The following is a 21147-nucleotide window of genomic DNA, read 5'->3' on the forward strand; positions in this document are numbered from 1 at the left end:
CTCCGTGACGTCATCTCGGCGCTTACATTGCCAGCGATGGACGTGGAGCCACACAACGCCACCTACCGACACCCAGCGTTACTGCTGATGAAAAACTTTCCGGATCCAGTCTGACACCTGGGGATATTCTAAGGTAAGGAATCTATCACTAACTAATGTCTCTTACAGATATAGCGTTACACAAGTATTAACTTGTGAGTTGGGGATAAACACGGACAAGGTGTGCCTCTAGTGTTTGGTATCATCACAGCTTCAAGTTGTGCACAGAATGTGTCTTAATGCACTCAAAGGTGATTTGGGACCATGAAGCAAAGTTGTATACCACAGAACACCTAAAGACAAGTCCTATTCCTGCTCCAAGTTGAAGGCGTAGGGCCATTCCCACTCAAGGCCATTCCTGGGGGAAGTCATCTTTGTTGTTGTAGTTGCACAGTAAGGGGAAGAAGAAGCTTAAGAAGGTGAAGTGGGACTTGACCTCACCTGACACTCTGTAAATAGCGGATTCAGGAGGGTGTCAGAGTGTCAATCAAACTTGCTCCCGATCAAAGGGGCGATTCTACATCTGGGCCTGATGTGCCTTTAATTCCCCAGGCCATCGGTGATGCTCTAGCAGGTGAAGGCCATTAAGCAGGCCATGCTGATTATGTTTGGCAGTCTTCCGTCTCTTCGGTGTGCCTTCATTGGTGGCTCTAAGAACTGGTCCAGTCCTTTCATTATCGTCACTGGTCCTGAAGAGGTCATGCCCCTGTCGACTCCGGTGTCTAAGCCCAATCTGAATCCATCTTGATCCCAGCCAAGGTCATCCTTTGACTCCACTCCAGAGTATTCTCTTCCCATACAATTTGATTTGACAAGCCACTCCCTCTACCAGAGAGCCATCCACAGAGGCTTCATCATCTTTTTGGCTCAGATTCTTACCAGAGTTTGCCACCATTTGACCATGACTGTGGTGATGATTGGGGTGACTTACCCTCACATAATGATGATGACAGTAAATATATGTACTTGCAGGAGGCAAGTGGGCCTATTGGAGTCCAAACAGAGGTGAGTGCTTCATTTGCTGTAGTGATGAGGTACTACATCTACAGCTGTAGACTTTTGAAGTCAAGACAAATGCCCTTACTGAGGTTTTGCACTATGGACCAGCCTTCTGAACACTTGCCATTTAATGAAGCCTCAATTGATACCCTTATGGTAACTTGGACTAAGCCTTGCTGTTGTCCACCAATGAACAGGCAGGTGACTGGACTTCTCAGACCAGAGCTTGGTGACCTGGATTTTCTTATGCACCATCCTACTGTTGACAGTTTGGTGGTACAGGCTCGCACCAGCAAAATGAATCCTAAAGCGTTCCTCACAACTCCTCCTAACAGAGAATAGAAAAATATTGAGCTGTTAGATAAGTAAATGTTTTCTTTAACCAGCTTGGCATTTAGGTCAGTCAATGCAGCCAACCTAATATGCTATTATATGCATGCACTCACTGTGGTACATGACCAGGAAGATCTTGCTTTTGGTCACAAAGAGAGGAGTTTGGGTCCTCTTTTGCTAAGTCCATTCAGGATGGTCAGGATGCACCCAAAGATGTATTTTGGCCTGGCCTGTTTTCTACTTATGGCTCAGGGTGAATGGCACACTCTAATGTACTGTAATTTGTACTTTTAAGCCTTAACTGTCGTTCTCTGGCCAAAAATAAGCAGCATATTTTTTACCTTCCTAGCACTGAACATCCAGATGCACTCTTTCTGACCGAAACGTGGCTTCATGCCAGTTCGGGTCCCGACATTGCCACTACTCTTCCTCCTGGATATGTCATCGCCAGGAATTGCTATAATTTATAAATCTATTCATTTTTGTAAATGTGAAGCTATTTCCATCACAGAGTGTGAAGCGGCCTTGTTTAAACTTTCTGTATCCCCTCAGCTGACCTTGTCTGGCATTTTAATTGATCGCCCTCCGGGGAAGCCCGGCCCCTGGGTCTCCACTTTCCCTGACCTTATGGCTCCCTTTATGTTAAAGGCAGTGAATTTTACTAAACTAGGTGATCTGAACCTTCACCTAGAAGATAATCAGAATAACATCGGGCCCGATGATGAAGCATGTCACCGACCAGGTCGGTGAGTGAGGGCTTTCCATACAAACCTAAATTGGTTTCTGTATTTTCATTCTTTTTTCTTGCTCTTGTTGTTACAAAATAATTTGTACACTCTTATTTTGTTTGAATTATTAACATCCTTTGTCAGCTCTCTGCCACATCTAAAGGCGTCCTTATCGATCTTCTTAATGCCCCTATGCGGGAGGCCTTTGAACCCCCGAGTAGAAGCGAGCCTTGGTCATCCCTTTGTAGAAAAAGGCCGGAGCAGATCCTTCTTTACTATCTAACTTTAGCCCTATATCTCTGCTTCCGGCTTTCTCCAAAATTGTGGAGAAACATATCAATACTCAACTGACACAACACATAGACAAAGTTGCCTTTCTTCATTATTCGCAATCCGGGTTCAGAGCCAACTTCTCAACTGAAACCGCTCTGCTTGGGGTTACTGAGAAACTGAGCAAGCATTTAGATCAAGGGGAAACTGCGGCACTCATTCTATTAGATTTGAGTGCTCCATTCGACACTGTGTCGCATAACATCTTGCTTAACGCTCTTAGGTCTCTTGGGCTGGACGGCACTGCCCTATCCTGGTTTGCATCATTCCTTGATGGTCTCAGTTTTCAAGTCTTTTCTGCTAAGGCATCATCCAAGATCTGCGTATCAGCACATGGAGTCCCACAGGGATCCATTTTAAGCCCCCTGCTCTTCAACATCTATGTCAGACCTCTGGCAGAGATTGTGGAAGAGGCTGGTCTTTCCCTATATTCGTATGTGGTTGATACGCAGATTGTCTTTTCGCTTTCCACCACTAAAGAGGCTACGACATCTGCCCTTCAGTGAGGCCTACGGCAAGTGACAGAGTGGATGCGCCTTAACTTTTTGAAGTTAAATGGAGATAAGACTGAGGTCCTTATCCTGGGCAAGCACAAGGACCTATGGGGCCCTCACCATTGGCCTCAGGAAATGGGTTCCTTTCCCTTACCTGTCACCCACATCCGTAATCTGGGCATCATTATTGATGATAATCTCTTTATGAGACAACAGGTGGCGAGTGTTGCTGCCATCTGTTTCACGATTTTGAGGTGGCTTTGTAAGATCATTTGGATGCTTCCTGCCTCAACCCAACGCACAATAGTCCAGGCACTCATCACCTCTCGCCTCGATTACGGCAATGTTCTTTATCTCGGTAGCTGCCAAACGGTACTGAGAAAGCTACAGGTAGCTCAGAACTCTGCAGTACGCTTTCTTTGTCAAGTTCCTAGACAGGCTTCCATCTCGCCGTATTTACGTGACCTTCACTGGCTTCGAATTGATCAAAGAATTAAATTTACAACCCTGTGTTACATCTTTAAAATCAAACAAGGTGTGGCACCAGCGTATCTGCAAGAGCTCATTCATCCTTACATTCCTTCTCGTCCCCTGCGCTCTACAGCCCACGGAGACTTCCTGATTCTCAGATTTAAACTTGCAAGAATGGGAGGCCACTCCTTTTCTTGTCTTGGCCCCAAAATCTGGAATTCTCTTCCGGTGTCCTTGAAGAATGACCCGTCCTATTTCAGCTTTCGAAGAAATCTTAAAACTTGTCTCTTTTAGTAGCAAATGGTTCTTGACTGCTCCTTGTCTAGCAATTGGTTAGGCACCGGGAAACCCTTTTTTAATTTAATAACAATAATAATGTGCATATGCGGGCTCTGGAGTGGTACTTGAAGTTTCATTGGTTGCAGCATCAGAGGAATCTCTCCCACATGGTCCAGATCTCCGAGAAAACTGCTCTGGACCTGCAGTGGTGGCTAACAGACCACGATTGGGTCAGAGGCAGACCCCTTTCCTTTCCCCACCAGACCACACAGTAGTGACAGATGTGTGGGGCTGACATCTGGGAGGGGTGGAGATCAGAGGACTCTGGTCTCCATTGGAATCAGAACTCCACATCAATTTGTTGGAGCTCCAAGCGATTCACTTGGTATTGAAAGCCTGTCTTCCTTTAGTCAAGGGAAAGCTGGTTCAACTGTTCATGGACAACACCACCGCCATGTGGTACTCCAACAAACAGGGTGGCGTGGGGTCAAGGACCCTTTGTCAACATTGCTGGACTTTGCGGGAACAGCAGGGCCTTTCCTCTGTGGTTCTCGGAATGTCAGGTCATACGAACTCAACCGCCAATGCCTAGCATATCATGAATGGCATTTCCATGCGGAGGTGGCTTAAGGTCTCTTTCAGCAGTCGGGGGAGCCTTGATTAGATCTGTTTGCCTCTGCCGAGATCGTGCAATGGTAGCAGTTTTGCGTGCTGGAGTTTCCAAGGTGGCACTCACTCTTTTCATCTCTAGTCGAGCTCAGGTCTCCTACATGCCTTTATGCTGCTACCATTCCTGACCAGAGTGCTCAAGTAGATCAGGAGCGACCAGACCCAAGTCATTCTTATGGCTCTGGACTGGGCACGGAGAGTTTGGTATTCTGAGCTTCCACAGATGAGCATTGATTTTCCGATCAGGATGCCCCTTCAGGAGGATCTTTTGTCACAGCAGCAGGGGAGGGTCATCAAACCCAAACCTTTCAACTGTACGCCTTCTTGCATGTTGATTTAGCGGTGACACTTGACAGCATTCAACCTTCTCCTAAAGTCTGTAATGTTAATCCGGCAGCCAGGCATCTCTCTACCAAGACCGTGTATGCCTGCTGGTGGCACAAACTAAAATAGTAAAATATTGTACAGAAAGATCTATTTATCCTCTTTCTGCTTCTCTCTCTCAAGTCTTTCTCTTTATTTTGACCCTTGCCCAGCAGGGCGCTGCTCTGGGCACTCTAAAAGGGTACCTTTCGATCCTGTCTGCCTTCTTGAGGCTCCCAGGCTAACCCTCTTTATTTAAATCCCCTATTGTAAATAGATATCTGAAGGGGCTTATACATGTTTCCACCTGCCCCTTTTGTCATTCCTCAATGGGATCTTAATTTGGTTCTCACCTTCCATATGTGTGCTCCATTTGAACCTCTGCACAACTGCCCCCTCCAGCTGCTTATCATCAAAACAGCCTTTCTAGTGGCAATAACTTCTGTGAGGAGGGTGAGCGAATTGCAGGTGCTGTCATCCGAGCCTTCTTACCTGACCATCTTCCCTGGTAAGTTGGTGTTTTGCAACAGGGCTTTTTTCTTACCTGAAGTGGTAACACCATTCTACGTGGGGCAGTCGGACACCTTGTCCACTTTCTATTCTCCTCGAAGTGGTAACACCATTCCACGTGGGGCAGTCGGTCACCTTGTCCACTTTCTATGCTCCTCCACACCCCTTTAAAGAAGAGGAGCATCTCCACCTTCTGGACCTAAAAAGAATGTTGTCATTCTGCCTTGACCCCTTCAAAGAGTTCTGGGTGGACAACTGACTCTTCATGGTGGGACATTGAATCAAAGAAAGGTTGTGCAGTGCAGAAGATGACTATCACACGATAGATCATCCTCTGCATCCCAATTTGCTATGCTCTGGCAAAGAAGCTGCCTCCTGACAGCTTAAGGGCTTTATGGTCGATCTGTCCTACAGGACTTCCTGGTCTAAACTTGTCTGTAGTCCCGCCTCCTGGTGTGATATTGCTTGGGTATCTATTCAAAGGTGAGAAATCTGCGGCTAGATGTCTCTTTCAGATGGACAAGTTACTTACTTTCGGTAACGCCTTATCTGAAAGAGAAATGATCTAGCCGCAGATTCCTTACCGACACACCCAATTTCCTCACCCTGCAAAGTGTTTTTTAGGGTCAAGGCTGTTCCCTTTCAGGGCCCTAGTTGTTCAGAAACTCACAAATGTCAGTGCACTTCATGGCTCCACGCTCCTGGTATGGAAAGTCGTGAAAAGTAACTGACGTCAGCGCACCAAGGTGACGCGGACATCACAATGGCAGAAACGAAGCTTACGACGTCACACAGATCCGACCGACGCCACCTACCAGCGTGCAAAAGCATTTCTAAAAAAAAAAAACATTTAGATCCAGTCTGACGCCTGGGAAATTCAAAAGTAAGGCATCTGTGGCTAGATCATGTCTCTAACGATTAGGTGTTACCTAAGGTAGGTAACTTGTCCTTCTCTGCTATTTCGACAATTAAATCCCATCAGGAAATCATGGAATTTATCTTCTATTTTCAATGCATACTTATGGATTTATTTAAAGCTTATATTCCGGGGCTTTTTTAATCTTTAAGTAAACTTTATAAAATATTTTGAATTTGTGCAAAACCTCTCAGTTAGTGTTCCTACATATAAACATAAATTGCCATTAATTTTTTCGGACACCAATTCTTGTATTTGAAAATTTAAAATGGCAGTGCTGCTGTTGTTTTTGGTCACCTGTAGTATGATTTTTCTTTTGAAGAATAGCTACATGTTCTAATTTGTTGTTGATGATTCTATGCACCGTGCATGTGATGTGGACGGGTGGTTGGTTGGGTTGTGGGTGATTTGCAAATTACTTTCTTTAGGACCAACGTTTTCTACTGTCAACTACTATGGGTTTCCTCTAGCTTGTCTTGTTGGGTAAACTTTGTATTTCATCATGTTTGAAAAAAACTATAAGATATTTTGGAATTACCCCCATTGAAAACTACAGTAAACAAATGTATTATAATGTGCCATAGACACGCTTGCACCCTTAGCGAAGGTTGTTAAGGTACATTGAGGTTGAATTGATGGTTACCCTATACAAATGTGTGTGTAAATGTTACGTTTTAAAACAAATGACTTTCCTTGCTAGAACAAACTGCCGATCACCGCAAACGCGACTCGGTGATGGAATTTGACAAGCCCCCCACTCCAGTGAAAAGAACTCCAAGGCAGTCTTCTACTAGTGCAGAAAATGAAGTGGGCGCCCAAGAACGCAGGAAGTCACAACCCAAACCTGGTTAGATGTCTACATTTTCTTTCCCCACTAACACAAAACTGGCATGAGCAAAAATTCACATAGTCTGGATGTCTCATAAAAATCTCTTTCTCACTGCTGGTGCCCTGGTCCTTGTGCAGAGCTAAATACCCTGCATGATTTTGTGTCCTACCTCCTAAAAGCTGTTGCATGACGTAATGATATTGACTTATACAGGCATGCCTCTATTTCGTCTTGCATTACTGTGGTATGTCTAAATGCATTTATCTTTATTACAACCATACAATAAATGTAACATTTTTGGCTGTTTAATGCCATCATGGCCCTTCTGGGAAGGGTGTTGGGTGCATGGCATGATGCATGTGCTGTAGAAAAATTATTAGATGGGGTATCTGGAGCATGATCAGAGGACAGTCATGGTGCAACCCTCTAGAACAGTCAACTACCATTTAAATATTTCTTTGGTTGGAGTGTTGAAGATATACCCCTTATGGGATTATTTTGCCCCACCCAAAATAAGGGTGAGATTTTCTTTAAAAACATAAGAAAAAAAGCAATATCAGCTGCCCTCTAGGACCTTCACCTTTATGCTGCATATACTGAGAAGTGACAGGAACAAGGGTGGTTGTCACTTGCAGACTGCCCTGGCTCCACTTATAGTCTGACCTCTTAAATATAATTTTCTGTTTAGGGTCAAACTAGAGATTAAACACCAAAAGCAGGATGTTCAAACTTTTTTAATACTGGCGAAGTCACCTCAGAAAGCTGAGTGTTTTTGCATGAGCTAAGCATTTAGACGTGTAGAATGACTAGGTGGGCTTAGTTGGAACACTGGTTTGACTATTGTGCAATGTTACTAGATCAGGATATCTCCCGCAATTTGCTATGTGTACCATCACATAGGCAAGGCACCACATAGGCTGAAGCATAGGCAGGAAACCCTGAAGGGTCACCCATGCAGTACCTTATTCATGTTTGTGGGTGGTAGTAATCGAGGACAGGGCTCAGCGTAAGTGATAGGTGAAACATTTTAAAGTGTGCACAGCTAGAATACACATTTCAGAGGATCTGCAGTGCATAACTTGTCAGGGTTGGTGCAATCTGCAGATGAACCATACAAGGTACTATGTTAGATACGGAAATGAGCACACTTAATGGACTTGGTGCCCTGGCCTTTTCTGCTGAGCCTTTAAATCAATAGACAGTAATTATGCTTTGAAATGGATACTTGTTCTGCATCTTTCTTGATTGAACCCCCTTTCTGGACACCAGACTGGTTCTGGAACTTTTCCACAGCTACATGTCATCAACACAATATGAGATCCAATGACAATACAGACAAAGCTGCGTTTGTCCCCCATAAGTGACTTCCAAACAACGTAATGGCCGTTCATGACCCAATTCCTTTTTTCCACATCTTCATTGATATGGGAATGAGAACAGCTACACTTACTAAGTTTTCACTTACACCTGTTGAATAGTATGTCATTTGTATTTAGACATTTCCTCTGAAATCTTTGGGCTTTAAGCCCTTCTTCGCATAACATCAATAGTTTCTGGACACTGACCCACACTTGTTTGTGGTGTGTGAATTATTTCCATTAAATTGCTTCTTAGTCTTTGTGTGCCTTTATGCACCCAAAGTGGATTTTGGAAAGAGAAGCCAAATTGATAGTCCCTTCCATGCAAAATAATGTGTCCATCTCAAGAGGAGGTACTCACAACCGTCCCTGCTCATGCAGTCATTTTTAATCGAGGAGGGATGAAATATTTCAGAAGGAGCTTCATCAATCATATCATGATAAGAATAGGAATGTGTTCAAGGGAGAGACTACTTCTTTCTTCTGATCCTTTCCTTATTCCGGGGCGTATACCGAAACCTGTTTTTTCAACATCCAGCTCCTCAACGGAGTAGATCTTCGCATTTAAAGAGGTCATGCTGAAGATATTTTGCAGAGTTCCCTCCGATGTTTCTGTCCCAGCCTTTACAGCATAGTTTTTAGTTCATCAGACTGCTGTGACATTGCTGTCTTTGACTCAAGCCCAAGTTAGGAGAAGTGTGGCTCAATGGTTAGAGCGGCAGACCCTGATGCAGAGGTCTAGCCCGGGACCAGGGTTTAATTCCCCGCCTCGGCGGGTCTTGGGCTCAAAATTCCACGGACCTGATAATTCTCGCCTTGGTGCCTATTCCAATCATGGAGTCCCACTCTGCAACTCTGGGCAATAGCTTGCTTAATCTCAACAACGGCCCCCACAACGCTAAGGATGCCTGGCCTCCACCTTGGGGGTGCCCAGGAGTGGACACCTCACAGGGAAAGCCAGGATGGGTTCCACAGCGGTATTCGTACAAGCGCCTTGAGACCCTTGCGGGTGAGTAGTGCGCTATACAAGTATCAATTTACAATTTACATTTACAAGTTATGACTTCTTTGATGGATTCAGTGACTCCATCGGGTCTGAAGATGATGATTACATCAAAGGAAAGGAGTATTGAATATTTTTCTGATTGATACTTTTAAGTGAATATTTCTCAGCTCTTGTATCTTCACAGTCCCCAGACTGGATCCATAAAACTTCTGTAATAGGTCTCTCTTGCGGACAATAGACACAGTTAGCCTCTGTGTCTACCTCATTCCATTTCCGGGTGTAACGACAAGGAGCCGCAAAGAGACAATTCTCTTGTTTGCTGATGTTAGTTCCTTTATTTCCACACCCTGTGGTGGGGATCCAGAGCTCTGCTCCTAGTTTTGGTAATTGCCATTCTCCCCGCAAAACATTTTCTACAGTGTGCTAGGGATTTCTCCCCAGGCTACAGGATTTAAGCCATGCTGTGACAGTGCAAGCAAATGTCTCTCATAGATTAATGTAATGTTTAGCTTTGGAACATGTTCCCCAAGCATAAACAAGCATAACTCAAAGTCCTGTCGTAAATCCCCCCTGATGGCAGCAGAAGCAACCATGGAGCGCTGATCCAAACTTTACATTGCTGAGCACAAGAGGAGGAGTTACTCCCACTCAAATTCCCAGGGATGGTGATGGTCCTGGGCCAGATCACTTTTGCCATCAGCAAGTTTGTCTAAGATGAGGTTGAAAGACAAGTCAAGGTTTAAACGCAAGAATTACAAGCAGGGCTCAACCCTTTTCCACTGCTCCCCTTTCAGAGAGAAATCACACAGTCACAGCTCCAAGGCTTGTCGGCTGTGTCCTCTTACTTGCACCTTATTCCTAGTCTTCCTGACTTTCCCGCGCCATTGTCAATGTCACAGAAAGGTCTTCAAGAGGCCATGCAGCAGTTGTTGAAGGTGGTTCAGTTCCCACTGACCGGTCTTCAGGTCCCACAGAACTGTTGGCAGCACGAGTAAGAACCCTGCCGGCAGGCCCTCGCCTGCAACCATCTGACCCCATTTGACATCACTCCAACCTGTTAGGGCTCCAGATGCACCTTGTACCCTCTTTCAAAGCACCACCAGTTGTTTCCTGTTCAGGGCTAGTTCCTTATTCCACACCGATCCAGGGACAACCTTATCGCAATCACATCCCATATCACACTATAACATACCAAAAGCATAGTCTGGTTTTTGATACCTACCCTGTTGTTCCCAAGCCACAACACCAGCATTATCAGAGCCTGGCAGCCTTATTGCCTCCAACTCTGGCATTGTCCAGGAGCCTGATCCAATTACCTATGATGAGGACGAGGAGACAGATATGCTTCTCCACCCTTCATACAAGATGAAGGTCTATATTTGGATTTGCAAAATGCTAGTGGCTTTAACACTTCATCTGAAACTGACCTTGATTCACCTTTTTGTCGCCCACGGTGGAGAATGTATTGTTCTGGTGGTGGTACACAGTGTTGTATAGGCTTGGGATTTTCAGTTGCACATGGTAGACACTTAGGATGATTTATGTACGGAAAGTCTTCATCCTGGGTCATCTATCTCTGTTCCTTTGTTTCCTTTTAAAAAGGCCTTACGGACTCTTTTACTACAACATGTTCTAACCCTTGTTCTGCTTCCACTGTGAGCCTCCTAATTGGATGATGCAACATACCTGTTCTCTGTGAATTCATGGTCTTGATTCAGCAGATGACTCGTGAAAGCCTTGAGGTGCAGTCTTTCACTTGCAAAATTTACCCAAACTCCTTTCCTCCGACTTCAGGGAATCCATATAGATTGATTTTTTGTGCAAACCTATGTTCTGAAGTGTATTTCTAATAGCAGATTGCTCACCATAAGAATAATTAACCAGGCACCAGACTGGATCCGGAAATGCATAGCAGTGCTCCTGCTGCCAGGGGGTGCCTTCACTCCTTGTTGACTTTGTTCCAAGAGGAGCTGCATATAAATGCCAATCCTGCACGCCAATGTCAGTTTCTTTCTTTCCCCACCTTCAAGTGAAAATCTGGAGCTCCACTCCATTTATCGTCAGCTTGACAAGCTGTTTCAAACTGAATTCCAGTGTGAAAGGGAACAATGTCCCCTCTTAACACTACAGGGTTCAAACCATGCCATGACTGTTTAAAAAAGCATTCGGAGATGGTTCCACCCAAGGTGTGCCTCTGGTGTGTGGGCTCGGGGCACAACCCCTAGTTATGCCCCAAATGTGATTTGTGGCAAAGAAGCAAAGCTGTACATCGCTGAACATTGAAAGAGGCCATGCAAGTCCCACTAAGTCAGGGTCATGCAGCTGGTCCTGCTCTTGAGGCCAATCCTGCAACAGATCCTCTCTGTGGTGAAGGTCATCTAGTAAGTTGTAATCCAAGTCATAGCTTAAACAGAAAAAGATGAAGGGTTACTCATCCACTGAAAGTTGAGGCCATTAACGAGGCAATGAAGTCTATTTTTGGTACTGTTCCTAAATTCACAAGGGTATCTAAATTAAATAAGACGGTACCCTTCAACATGAGGGGAAAGGCATCTAATCCTTATACTTCCTTATTCCTAAAAAGCAGGACTCCCTCAGACCAATCCTCGACCTTCAGCCTCTCAATAGATATGCCCTGTGGGAACATTTTCACATGGCCACTCTTCAGGAAGTCACCTACCCCTGCTGCAACAAGACAACTTCATGCGCACACTAAACCTGAAGGATGCCTACGTTCACGTTTCAATTCATCCGCTATCTGCGCTTCATGGTAAGTGGTCAATGGTACCAATTCAAGATTCTACGCTTTGGACATTCCAGAGGAATTTTGATTGTTCATGGACTCACAAGTGTATATAGGAGGGTCCATACAGTTCTTCACCATGCAGACGAAAGCCAATGCCCATTAGCTTCAAATCATCAGATTAGCAATGCTTAAAATGATGAAAAGCACTGAGCTCGGCCTTAATTCGATCAAGGAAGAACTGACACCAATCCGCCTCATGGTGATGCAGCATCGCTATATGTTAGACTTAATTACCGCGATGGAAGGAGGGGTGTGTGGCAAGATTGGTGGGCCCTGCTGCACGTTTATCCCAGGGAGTGACCTGGATAATGGGACATTGGCTCTTTCCTTCCAAACAATGCACAGTTCACAGAAAGACATGCGTGAGGAGGGAGATGCCCTGAGCAGGAGTGGTTCTCGAGCTGGTTCTCCTGGTCCCTCTGTGGCTTACTGGAATGTGCACGTCATTGCTGCTGTTTTTATCTTTTTCTTCTTTGTAGTTCAGTGCAATTGGGTATTTACTCCTGTAAAAAAACGCAGTCATCAAATTGGGTAGAATGTGAACAACTAGGAAAGTAATAATGGTCAAAACTGAAGAGCAACCTTCCCCCAATAAAGTAACTGTCATGAAGTATGGGTTAGATTGTGTAGTTGAAAATTCAGCTAGAGGAGGAATGTTAGTATTAAAAAAGTTGATGTCAATATGAATGACGATACAGTCATGTATAAAAACAAAATTGCATCTTTATTGAATAATTTGCCCATTGGGAACTCCGCATCAACCCAACTCAGAAATACTTAATTAGGCATGCCCTAAGACCCAGGCCCGAGATCACTATTTGACAGATCATGGGTGAGGTGGCCCGCAGCCAGCAGACAATTGCGCTAACACGAAATCCCAGATCGATCCCACAGGTAGGTACAGCGACACCACAATGGTACAGGGAGATTGGCCCCAATATAGCTCACTTAGGCGGAGGGGTGTGTGCGTTCCCAAAACACCCTAAAGTCAGATGCCACATGAAGTTAGGAACACTTAACCAATCAAGACACAGCACACACAGTACATGTCGTGATCACGCACTCCCCATGCCAGATATCTGGGCACAATAACCACTTGCCGTATTGTGTCCACGCTAGGTCGAGCCCCACCTGGATTCCTCATCCAATACCTTCATTTATGGTGCCAAAGACAGAAGTACACATTGCTTACCAAAATAGGATCACCGAAATCATTTTATTACATTCAAAGAACTGTATAAAATTCTATGTTAGACCTTTTGTAAATTGAGACAGTCCTCACACCCTATGCCTGTGACTGTGCTCCCGGCCACATTGTTTAATTAAACAAACTCTTGCTGTTTTATCAAACGCATCTTGTCTCTTGGTTTTTCAAGGTACTTCATGTTCAAGCAACAGGTGAATAAAGAGGTGCTATACTCTGCTTCGTGTTTGGTGTAGTCATAGTAGGTACCCAGCCTGGGGAGACCGCTGACTGGCCATGAAATATGGGATGAGTAACCAGAATATTGACGGTGCTTTCCCATAGAGTTTACCATGGTCCAGCAAACTGCTTGTGTGTGCCACATATGCCTCAGTGGAAGTGCTGAATCAACGCTTGGCATATGTGTAGTCAGAGTGCATCTACAGCCTGTGTAAAGCATCTGAAGATAACGAAAGCTGAGAAGTCTACACGTCATTGGCCTAGAACCTGCTGGGAAGGCCATTAAGAGGGATACCACCAAAAAGCTGAATATTTGCAACAGATGGACTGCTTGGATAGAGACATTTGATGATTTAATTGATGTGCTGGAAGAAACTGATAACAAGAAAATTATCAAATACCTTATGAATCTAGCTGGTGAAGGTGTAAAAGAAGTCATAAAGAAAATGCTGCAAGTTGACGAAATTACATACCGTCAAATTAAAGAAGCCTTGAATCTCAAGTTCAATCCAATAGCTGAATGTAGATTACCGAAGGTACGTTTTCAGTCAAGAATAACAGAAAGGGGGTGAAACCAACAACATATTTGTTGAGAGACTGGATATGTGCATCAAACACTGTAAGTTCAATGAATTTAATGATGAAGAAGCTATACGCCTCAGAGTTATTGACGATGCCTGTCAGATTCATTCAGATGATGAATGCTGAGAGAAACTATTAGTCTGGAGCGAATTCTCATGCCTGCCAGAGCTGAAGAAATTGTTGATCAATAATCTGCCAACGTGGAGGCCGGATGTTCACAGAGTGAGTCAGTCATGAACATGAAAAGTAATCCAAAGCACAAGGCAGGGGGATACAGAGTCATTGTCTCTATGGAAGAAGAAGTTGTGCTTCATGTGTAGATTTTCGTTTCCACACGTAGGTAAATGTCCCACCATTGACAGGTTTACAAAGGCTGTGGTAAGGATAACCATTTTGTAACAGTTTGCAAGGCAAAGGAAAAAGTAAGTGCATCACAGCGTGAAGACAAAATAGCCTCCCAAACACTTCAGAAGTGGCACTCGACGCATGCCCACAAGGCTTATTGACCACACCAATTGATGCAAATTCACACTAAATGTCGATCGTCATCTAAATCATTGTGAAAAAGTTCTTCAGTATTTATATCAAGTGAAAGGGAGACGATGATAGTGTGATGTTGATGTTTACTTTGGAACAATCTGCGCTTGTTGGACCAGCTGCTTGTGAAGAAAAATACAGGTCAAGAAAAGTCAACATGAAAAAGCACCAAAGTCATTCAAACATTGTGCGAAGATTACACCAATGGTAAATGGTAACAGTAAACGGTTGCTCAATACCTCATATTATTGACTATGGTGTGTCAATAAACATAATGTCTGAGGAAAAATGCAATGAACTCTCTCAATTGTCATGACTTATGCAATCAAAATCGCAAGTATATACATGGCCTGCATCAGCACCATTAAAAAGTCAAGGTTGATTTGAAGCAATGATGGATGAAATACAAGAAAACCAAAGTACAAGCACCCATTCATGTACCTTAAGGTACAGCGTCAAGTGCCGGTTTACTCAGTTTCAGCACAGCTGCTGAGATGTGATATTAGTGTTATGCTCATCACGAAATAGTAAATCTGAAAGAGACACGTTAGTGATAGATTCCTTACCTTAGAGTCAGACTGGATCCGTAAAGTTTTTTCGTCAGCAGTACCCCTGCGTGTCGGTAGGTGGCGACTTGTGGCTCCACCTCCGTCACTGGCATCGTAAGCGCCGAGATGACATCACGGAGACTACTTTGGCGCCACCCATCCGCGCTGATGTCAGTTCTTTCTTTTTCCACGCCAGTAAGCGCAGATCTGGTTAGAGCAAGTACCCCAGTCACTTTTTGACTATCTTTTTGAGACTTTTTATCTCCTGTAATTTTGAATCAACTCTGGTGCACGTAGGGATGCCTGGTTTTAATTCTTGCGGGGCCTGCCGTCACAATATGTCGGTGGCGGACCCCCACGACGTCTGTCTCTATTGCCTGGAGTACGACCATGACTCCCGGTACTGTTTGGACTGTCGGGCCATGGCCCCGAAGACCTTGAGGGAGCGGCGCCGAAAGCTGCTTGAGGTCTGGCACTTGTCCCCGCACCATTACCGGTCCAGGGGCCACTCCAGAGAACGCTCGCTGGGCCACTGTCATCGCTCCTCGTGTTCCAAGTCTTTTAACCTCGGATTTGGGTAAGAGACAACATAAAAAGAAGTCAAAGAAGCGTTGTTGCTCTCTGATGTCCCCCATCGGACCCCGGATGCGGACGAGGGGGACAGGGGTTCTGACCCTACGGCTCCTTCAGAGCCCGGGAGTCCTGAGGCCTACCTGTTTTACCCGGTTCCGTCGGCGACTCCCGCACAGGTGCAAGAATTTCTTGCTACCATGGACCACCTGTTTAGGCCTCCGGCTTCCGCTGGCGTGCCCTCGGGCCACGCTGTCCCGTGTCACGATCCTCTTGGGCCATTGCCGCCGCCGACGACTTCGGCCCCGGTGCCACAGGTTTCTGTGCCGCTGGCTCCAGCCACTGCGCCACCAGGTCCTTCACTGCCGGCTCCAGCCCCAGCACCACCCTCGGCTCCGCCTCTGGCTCCGTAGTGGATACCATTGGTTCCGCCCCTGCCCAGGTTCCATTACAATTTTGTTCCTGCCTGGGATCCGCACTGGGTTTGGCGCCATCTGGCGCTGTTTCTGATGCAGTATGTTCATTCCCCAGCCTTTGCCCTGCCGCTGCAGGCTGTACCACATACGACGGAGGTGGAGGATGACTGGGAGGGGTCCAAGGACTCTCTTGCTCATCAGTGTGACTCTGAGCAGGATGGGGCGGACGAGTTAGAGGAGGCTGGTGGTCTTGATGTCTCCTCTGACCCAGGGTTTGTTTCTCCTCCACCTACCATGGAGGAGGGCGCCTCTTACACGGTGGTGCTCCATCGGGCCGCTGAGGTCCTCAACCTTTACCTCCCTACGGTGGCCCTGAAAACTAATCTCCTCACTGAGGTGCTCCAGACAGAGTCCACTTCGTGTCAGCCCCTGCTGCCATTTAATGACGCCCTCACCGACGTCTTACTGGGCACTTGGTCGTGGCCAACCACTGGGGCCCCTGTGGATAAGATCGTCGCCAATCGTCATTGCCTGGCGCCGGGTGACCCTGCCTTTCTGAGCACTCATCCTACGCCTGAGAGCCTGGTTATCCAAGCTTCGACGTCGCAGAGTGCCTTTCTCATGGCCCCGCCGGAAAAGGACTCTAAGAAGCTGGAGCAGTTCGGCAAGCGGTTGTTCTCTTTGGCCTGCTTAGGGCTGCGGTCAGTGAACACTGCGTGCCTATTGGGCCACTATTCCCATGCGGTGTGGGATACATTTGTGCAGGTGTTGCCTCAGTGTCCTTAACAAACCCAGGCTGTGCTGTCTCAAGCTGTTGCCGAGGCTAAGTTCGCCATTCGGTGTGGCTTGGACACCGCGGACTCACTGGGTAGAGCAATTTCTACGACTGTGACGCTTCATCGCCACGCCTGCTTTAGATCTACCGGGTTCCCGCCAGATGTCCAAAGCTCTCTCATGGACATGCCCTTTGATGGCACTCGCCTGTTTGGCGATAAAGCCAACAGTGCCGTGGAGTGTTTTAAGGACTCGCAGGCTGCGCCCAAGTCCTTGGGTCTTTCCACCACACGCCCGGCCATGTCTCCCTTTCGTTCTTTTCGTGGACATGGAAGGGGTGCCCCTGCATGTTAGTTCAGCTCGAAGCCTGCGCAGAACCAACCTCAGCGCGACCGCGGGCGTGGAGGGTGCCGTGGCGGCTCAGAGGGCCAACGGGCGGGTCAGTCCACCTCCGCTCCCACAGCATCCGCATCAAAGCCTTCCTAGTCTGTGCTTTGGAGTGCACCCCACGCCTGTGGGTGGCAGGATTCAACATCACCTCCCCCACTGGCGTTCTATCACTTCGGACAGGTGGGTGCTACAAATTGTCGGACGGGGTTACTACCTCCCCTTCGAGTCTGCCCCCCGGCCATGCCACCTCAGTTCCACCGTATGTCGGGGGATCACTTTGCGCTTCTCCTGTAGGAAGTCACGGTCCTCCTGGCCAAGGGGGCCATTGAGCTCATTCCTGGGCCAGAAGTAGGAAGTGGTTGTTATTCCCACTACTTTCTGGTCCCCAAGAAAGATAAAGGGGGCCTGCGCCCCACCTTCGACCTCCAGAATGTCAATCGCTTCCTCCGGAAGGAGAAGTTCAAGATGTTGACTCTGGCTCAGGTCTTAGCTGCCCTCGACCCTGGAGACTGGATGGTAGCATTGGACTTGCAGGAAGCATATTTTCACATCCTCGTCTTGCCGGCCCGCTGGCATTACCTGCGGTTTACGGTAGGCCAGGAGCATTTTCAGTGTGCCGTGCTGCCCTTCGGCCTTACCAGCGCCCCTCGGGTGTTCACCGAAGTGATGGCGGTGGTCTCAGCTCACCTGCACAGGTCAGGGGTGTCAGTCTTTCCCTACCTCGACGACTAGTTGTTGAAGGCTGGCTCGCCCCATACAGTCATCACCCACCTTCAGACTACGGCCGACCTCCTGTATTTGCTGGGGTTCTCCATCAATGTGCCGAAGTCGCACCTGAGTCCCTTTCAGAAGCTCCCCTTCATCAGAGCGGTTCTGGATTCGATACAGTTTCTGGTTTATCCTCCGAGTCCGGGATATTCAGGCTATGATTCTGATCTTTCAGCGTCTATCCCGGGTTTTGATCAGGATGACCCTCCGGCTCCTGCGCATGATGGCCTCCTGAATCCTACTGGTGCACTGTGCCAGGTGGCATATGTGGGCTCTGCAGTGGGACCTGAAGTTCCAGTGGGCACAGCATCAGGGCAACCTGTCCGATCATGTCCAGATCTCGGAGGGCACTGCACGGCAATTGCAGTGGTGGCTCACAAATCACGATTGGATCAATGGCAGATCCCCCTCCCTTCCCCAACCAGAGCACACAGTGGTGACTGATGTGTCCCTCCTGGGATGGGGAGGCCACTTGGGAGAGGTGAAGATCAGAGGCCTCTGGTCTCCGGCAGAGTCCCTGCACCATATCAGTCTTCTGGAGCTTCGGGCATTCCGGCTTGCACTTAAGGCATTTCTTCCCTCTGTCCGGAGAAGTGTAGTGCAGGTGTTCACGGACAACACCACCGCCATGTGGTATTGCAACAAACAGGGCTGGGTGGGGTCGTGGACTCTTATGTCAGAAGCCTTTGCACCTCTGGACATGGCTGGAACATCAAGGCATTACCTTGGTGGTTCAACACCTGGCAGGCTCTTTGAACGCCAGGGCGGATTAACTCAGCCACCGGTGTTTGATGGATCACGAATGGCATTTGAACTTGGACGTGGTGCAAGGTCTCTTTCAGCAATGGTGAGAGTCTTGGTTAGATCTATTCGCCACCGAAGGGAAGGCGCAATGTCATCAGTTCTGCGCGTTGAAATTTCCAAGACGGCACTCGCTCGGCGATGCTTTTCATCTCGAGTGGAGTTGCGGTCTGTTGTACGCCTTTCCGCCTATACCACTTCTGCCCAGTGCGCTGAAGATGATTTGGCGCTACCGGGCCCAAGTTATCCTTGTGGCTCCGGATTGGGCACAAAGATACCCGTATCCTGAGCTACTCAGCATGGCGACCGATCAGACTGCCTCTTCGGGAGGATCTTCTGTTGCAGCAGCAGGGGACGGTCCTCCATCCGAACCTGTCCAGCCTCCACCTCCATGCGTGGGGATTGAGCGGCGACAGTTGATAGCTTTCGATCTTCCTCCTGAAGTCTGTGATGTCATTCTGGCAGCCAGGCGGCCCTCCACTAAGAGGGTATATGCCTGCAGGTGGAAGACATTTGTGGCACGGTGCACAGCAAAGGCTGTGGATCCCCTCTCTGCCCCTATTTCTGAGGTCATTCTGTTCCTTCTGTTCTGACCCAGCAGGGCTCTGCTCTGGGCACTATCAAAGGTTATCTTTCGGCCATCTCCGCCTTTCTTCGGCTTCCAGATCAGCCTTCTCTTTTTAAGTCCCCGGTTGTTAACCATTTTCTCAAAGGCATTACTCACATGCTTCCTCCTGTGCCCTTCATATTACTTCAATGGGATTTAAATCTTGTCTTGACATATCTGTTGTGCGCTCCTTTTGAGCTCCTTCATAACTGTCCATTACGTCTTCTCACTCTCACAACGGCTTTCCTGGTAGCTATCACCTCTGCCAGAAGAGTGAGTGAGCTCCAGGCTCTTTCTTCTAAACCTCCTTTCCTTTCATCCAGGACAAGGTGGTTTTAAGGACCCGTCCTTCTTTCTTGCCAAAGGTTGTCACGCCCTTCCACATCGGGCAGACCATCACTTTGCCCACCTTCTTTCCACCTCCGCATCCTTCAAAAGAGCAAGAGAGGCTTCACTGTCTGGATCCAAAACATGCGCTTTTGTTCTATCTGAAGCATACACAACTGTTCCTGGTGGATGACCAGCTCTTTGTTGGCTACGTGATTGCCAAAAAAGGCCGGGCCGTGCATAAACGAACCATCTGTCGATGGGTCGTTCTGTGCATCAAAGCATGTTACTCATTGGCTAAGAAGGAGTCTCCTGTGTGGCTGCATGCCCATTCTACCAGGGCAACTGCAGCCACTACTGCCTTGGAATGCGACGTTCCCTTGCAGGACATTTGTCAGGCAGCTACGTGGGCTTTGTTGCACGTTTACTAAGCAGTACTGCCTTGACAGTCAAGTCCAGAGAGACAGCTTCTTTGGCCATTCTGTTGTAATCTTTTTCACAGACCCACCACCGGGCTTGGTATTGCTGGGGTATCTATTCTAAGGTAAGGAATCTATCACTAACGTGTCTCTTTCAGATGCACAAATTACTACTTGTGTAACAATGTATCTGTAATAGACATTAGTTAGTGATAGATTTCTAGGGTTAAGGTCATCCCTTTCAGGGCCCTAGTTTCATGGGACCAGTGGTCAGTTTCTTGCATGACTCTGCGTTCCTGGCGCGGAAAGACGTGTACAGAACTGACGTCAGCGCCCATGGGTGGCGCCTAAGTAGTCTCCGTGACGCCATCTCGGCACTTACGACGCCAGCGACGGACGAGGTGCCGCAAGATGCCACCTACTGACGCGCAGGGGTATTGCTGACAAAAAAACTTTCCGCATCCATTCTGACGCCTGGGGATATTCTAAGGTAAGGAATCTATCACTAACTAATGTCTCTTACATATATATCATTACACAAGTAGTAACTTGTGCTGCAGTCCTTCTTTGTTTCATGGGTTAGGAAACCTCAAGACTATGAAAGTACAATTAAACATTAATGAGTAGATGTATCCTTTTGCTCAAAGACACAGAGAACTCCATTTCATTTACAGGAAGCTGTTGAAAAAGAACTTGAGTTATTGCTCAAGTGTGATATCATTGAATGTTGCACTGGTCCATCACACTGTGTTTATCCCATAGTGGTAGCGCTGAATAAGCACAGTGAATGAGCTGTATGCATCTGCTTTAACATGCGTGAAGCAAACAAGGCAAATGAACGAGGGAAACATCTTG

At 47.0% G+C, this 21147-nt stretch overlaps 1 protein-coding gene across 2 annotated transcripts in view; it reads left to right on the plus strand.

The window, feature by feature from the left end:
• CARMIL1 (capping protein regulator and myosin 1 linker 1) overlaps nucleotides 1–21147 on the plus strand; it is a 1033060-nt gene that overhangs the window by 1001705 nt on the left and 10208 nt on the right. Inside the window, exon 37 of one of the 2 annotated variants that reach the window (XM_078687906.1) lies at nucleotides 6832–6978. The exons of the other annotated variant lie outside the window; for it this stretch is intronic. Within the exon in view, the coding sequence (XP_078544032.1) occupies nucleotides 6832–6978 (147 nt within the window). The remainder of the gene's footprint in view (nucleotides 1–6831; nucleotides 6979–21147) is intronic. 2 annotated transcript variants of the gene reach the window in all.

This window comes from Lissotriton helveticus, chromosome 4_1 (genome assembly GCF_964261635.1).
Source record: "Lissotriton helveticus chromosome 4_1, aLisHel1.1, whole genome shotgun sequence".
NCBI classification, from domain to species: Eukaryota; Metazoa; Chordata; class Amphibia; order Caudata; family Salamandridae; genus Lissotriton; species Lissotriton helveticus.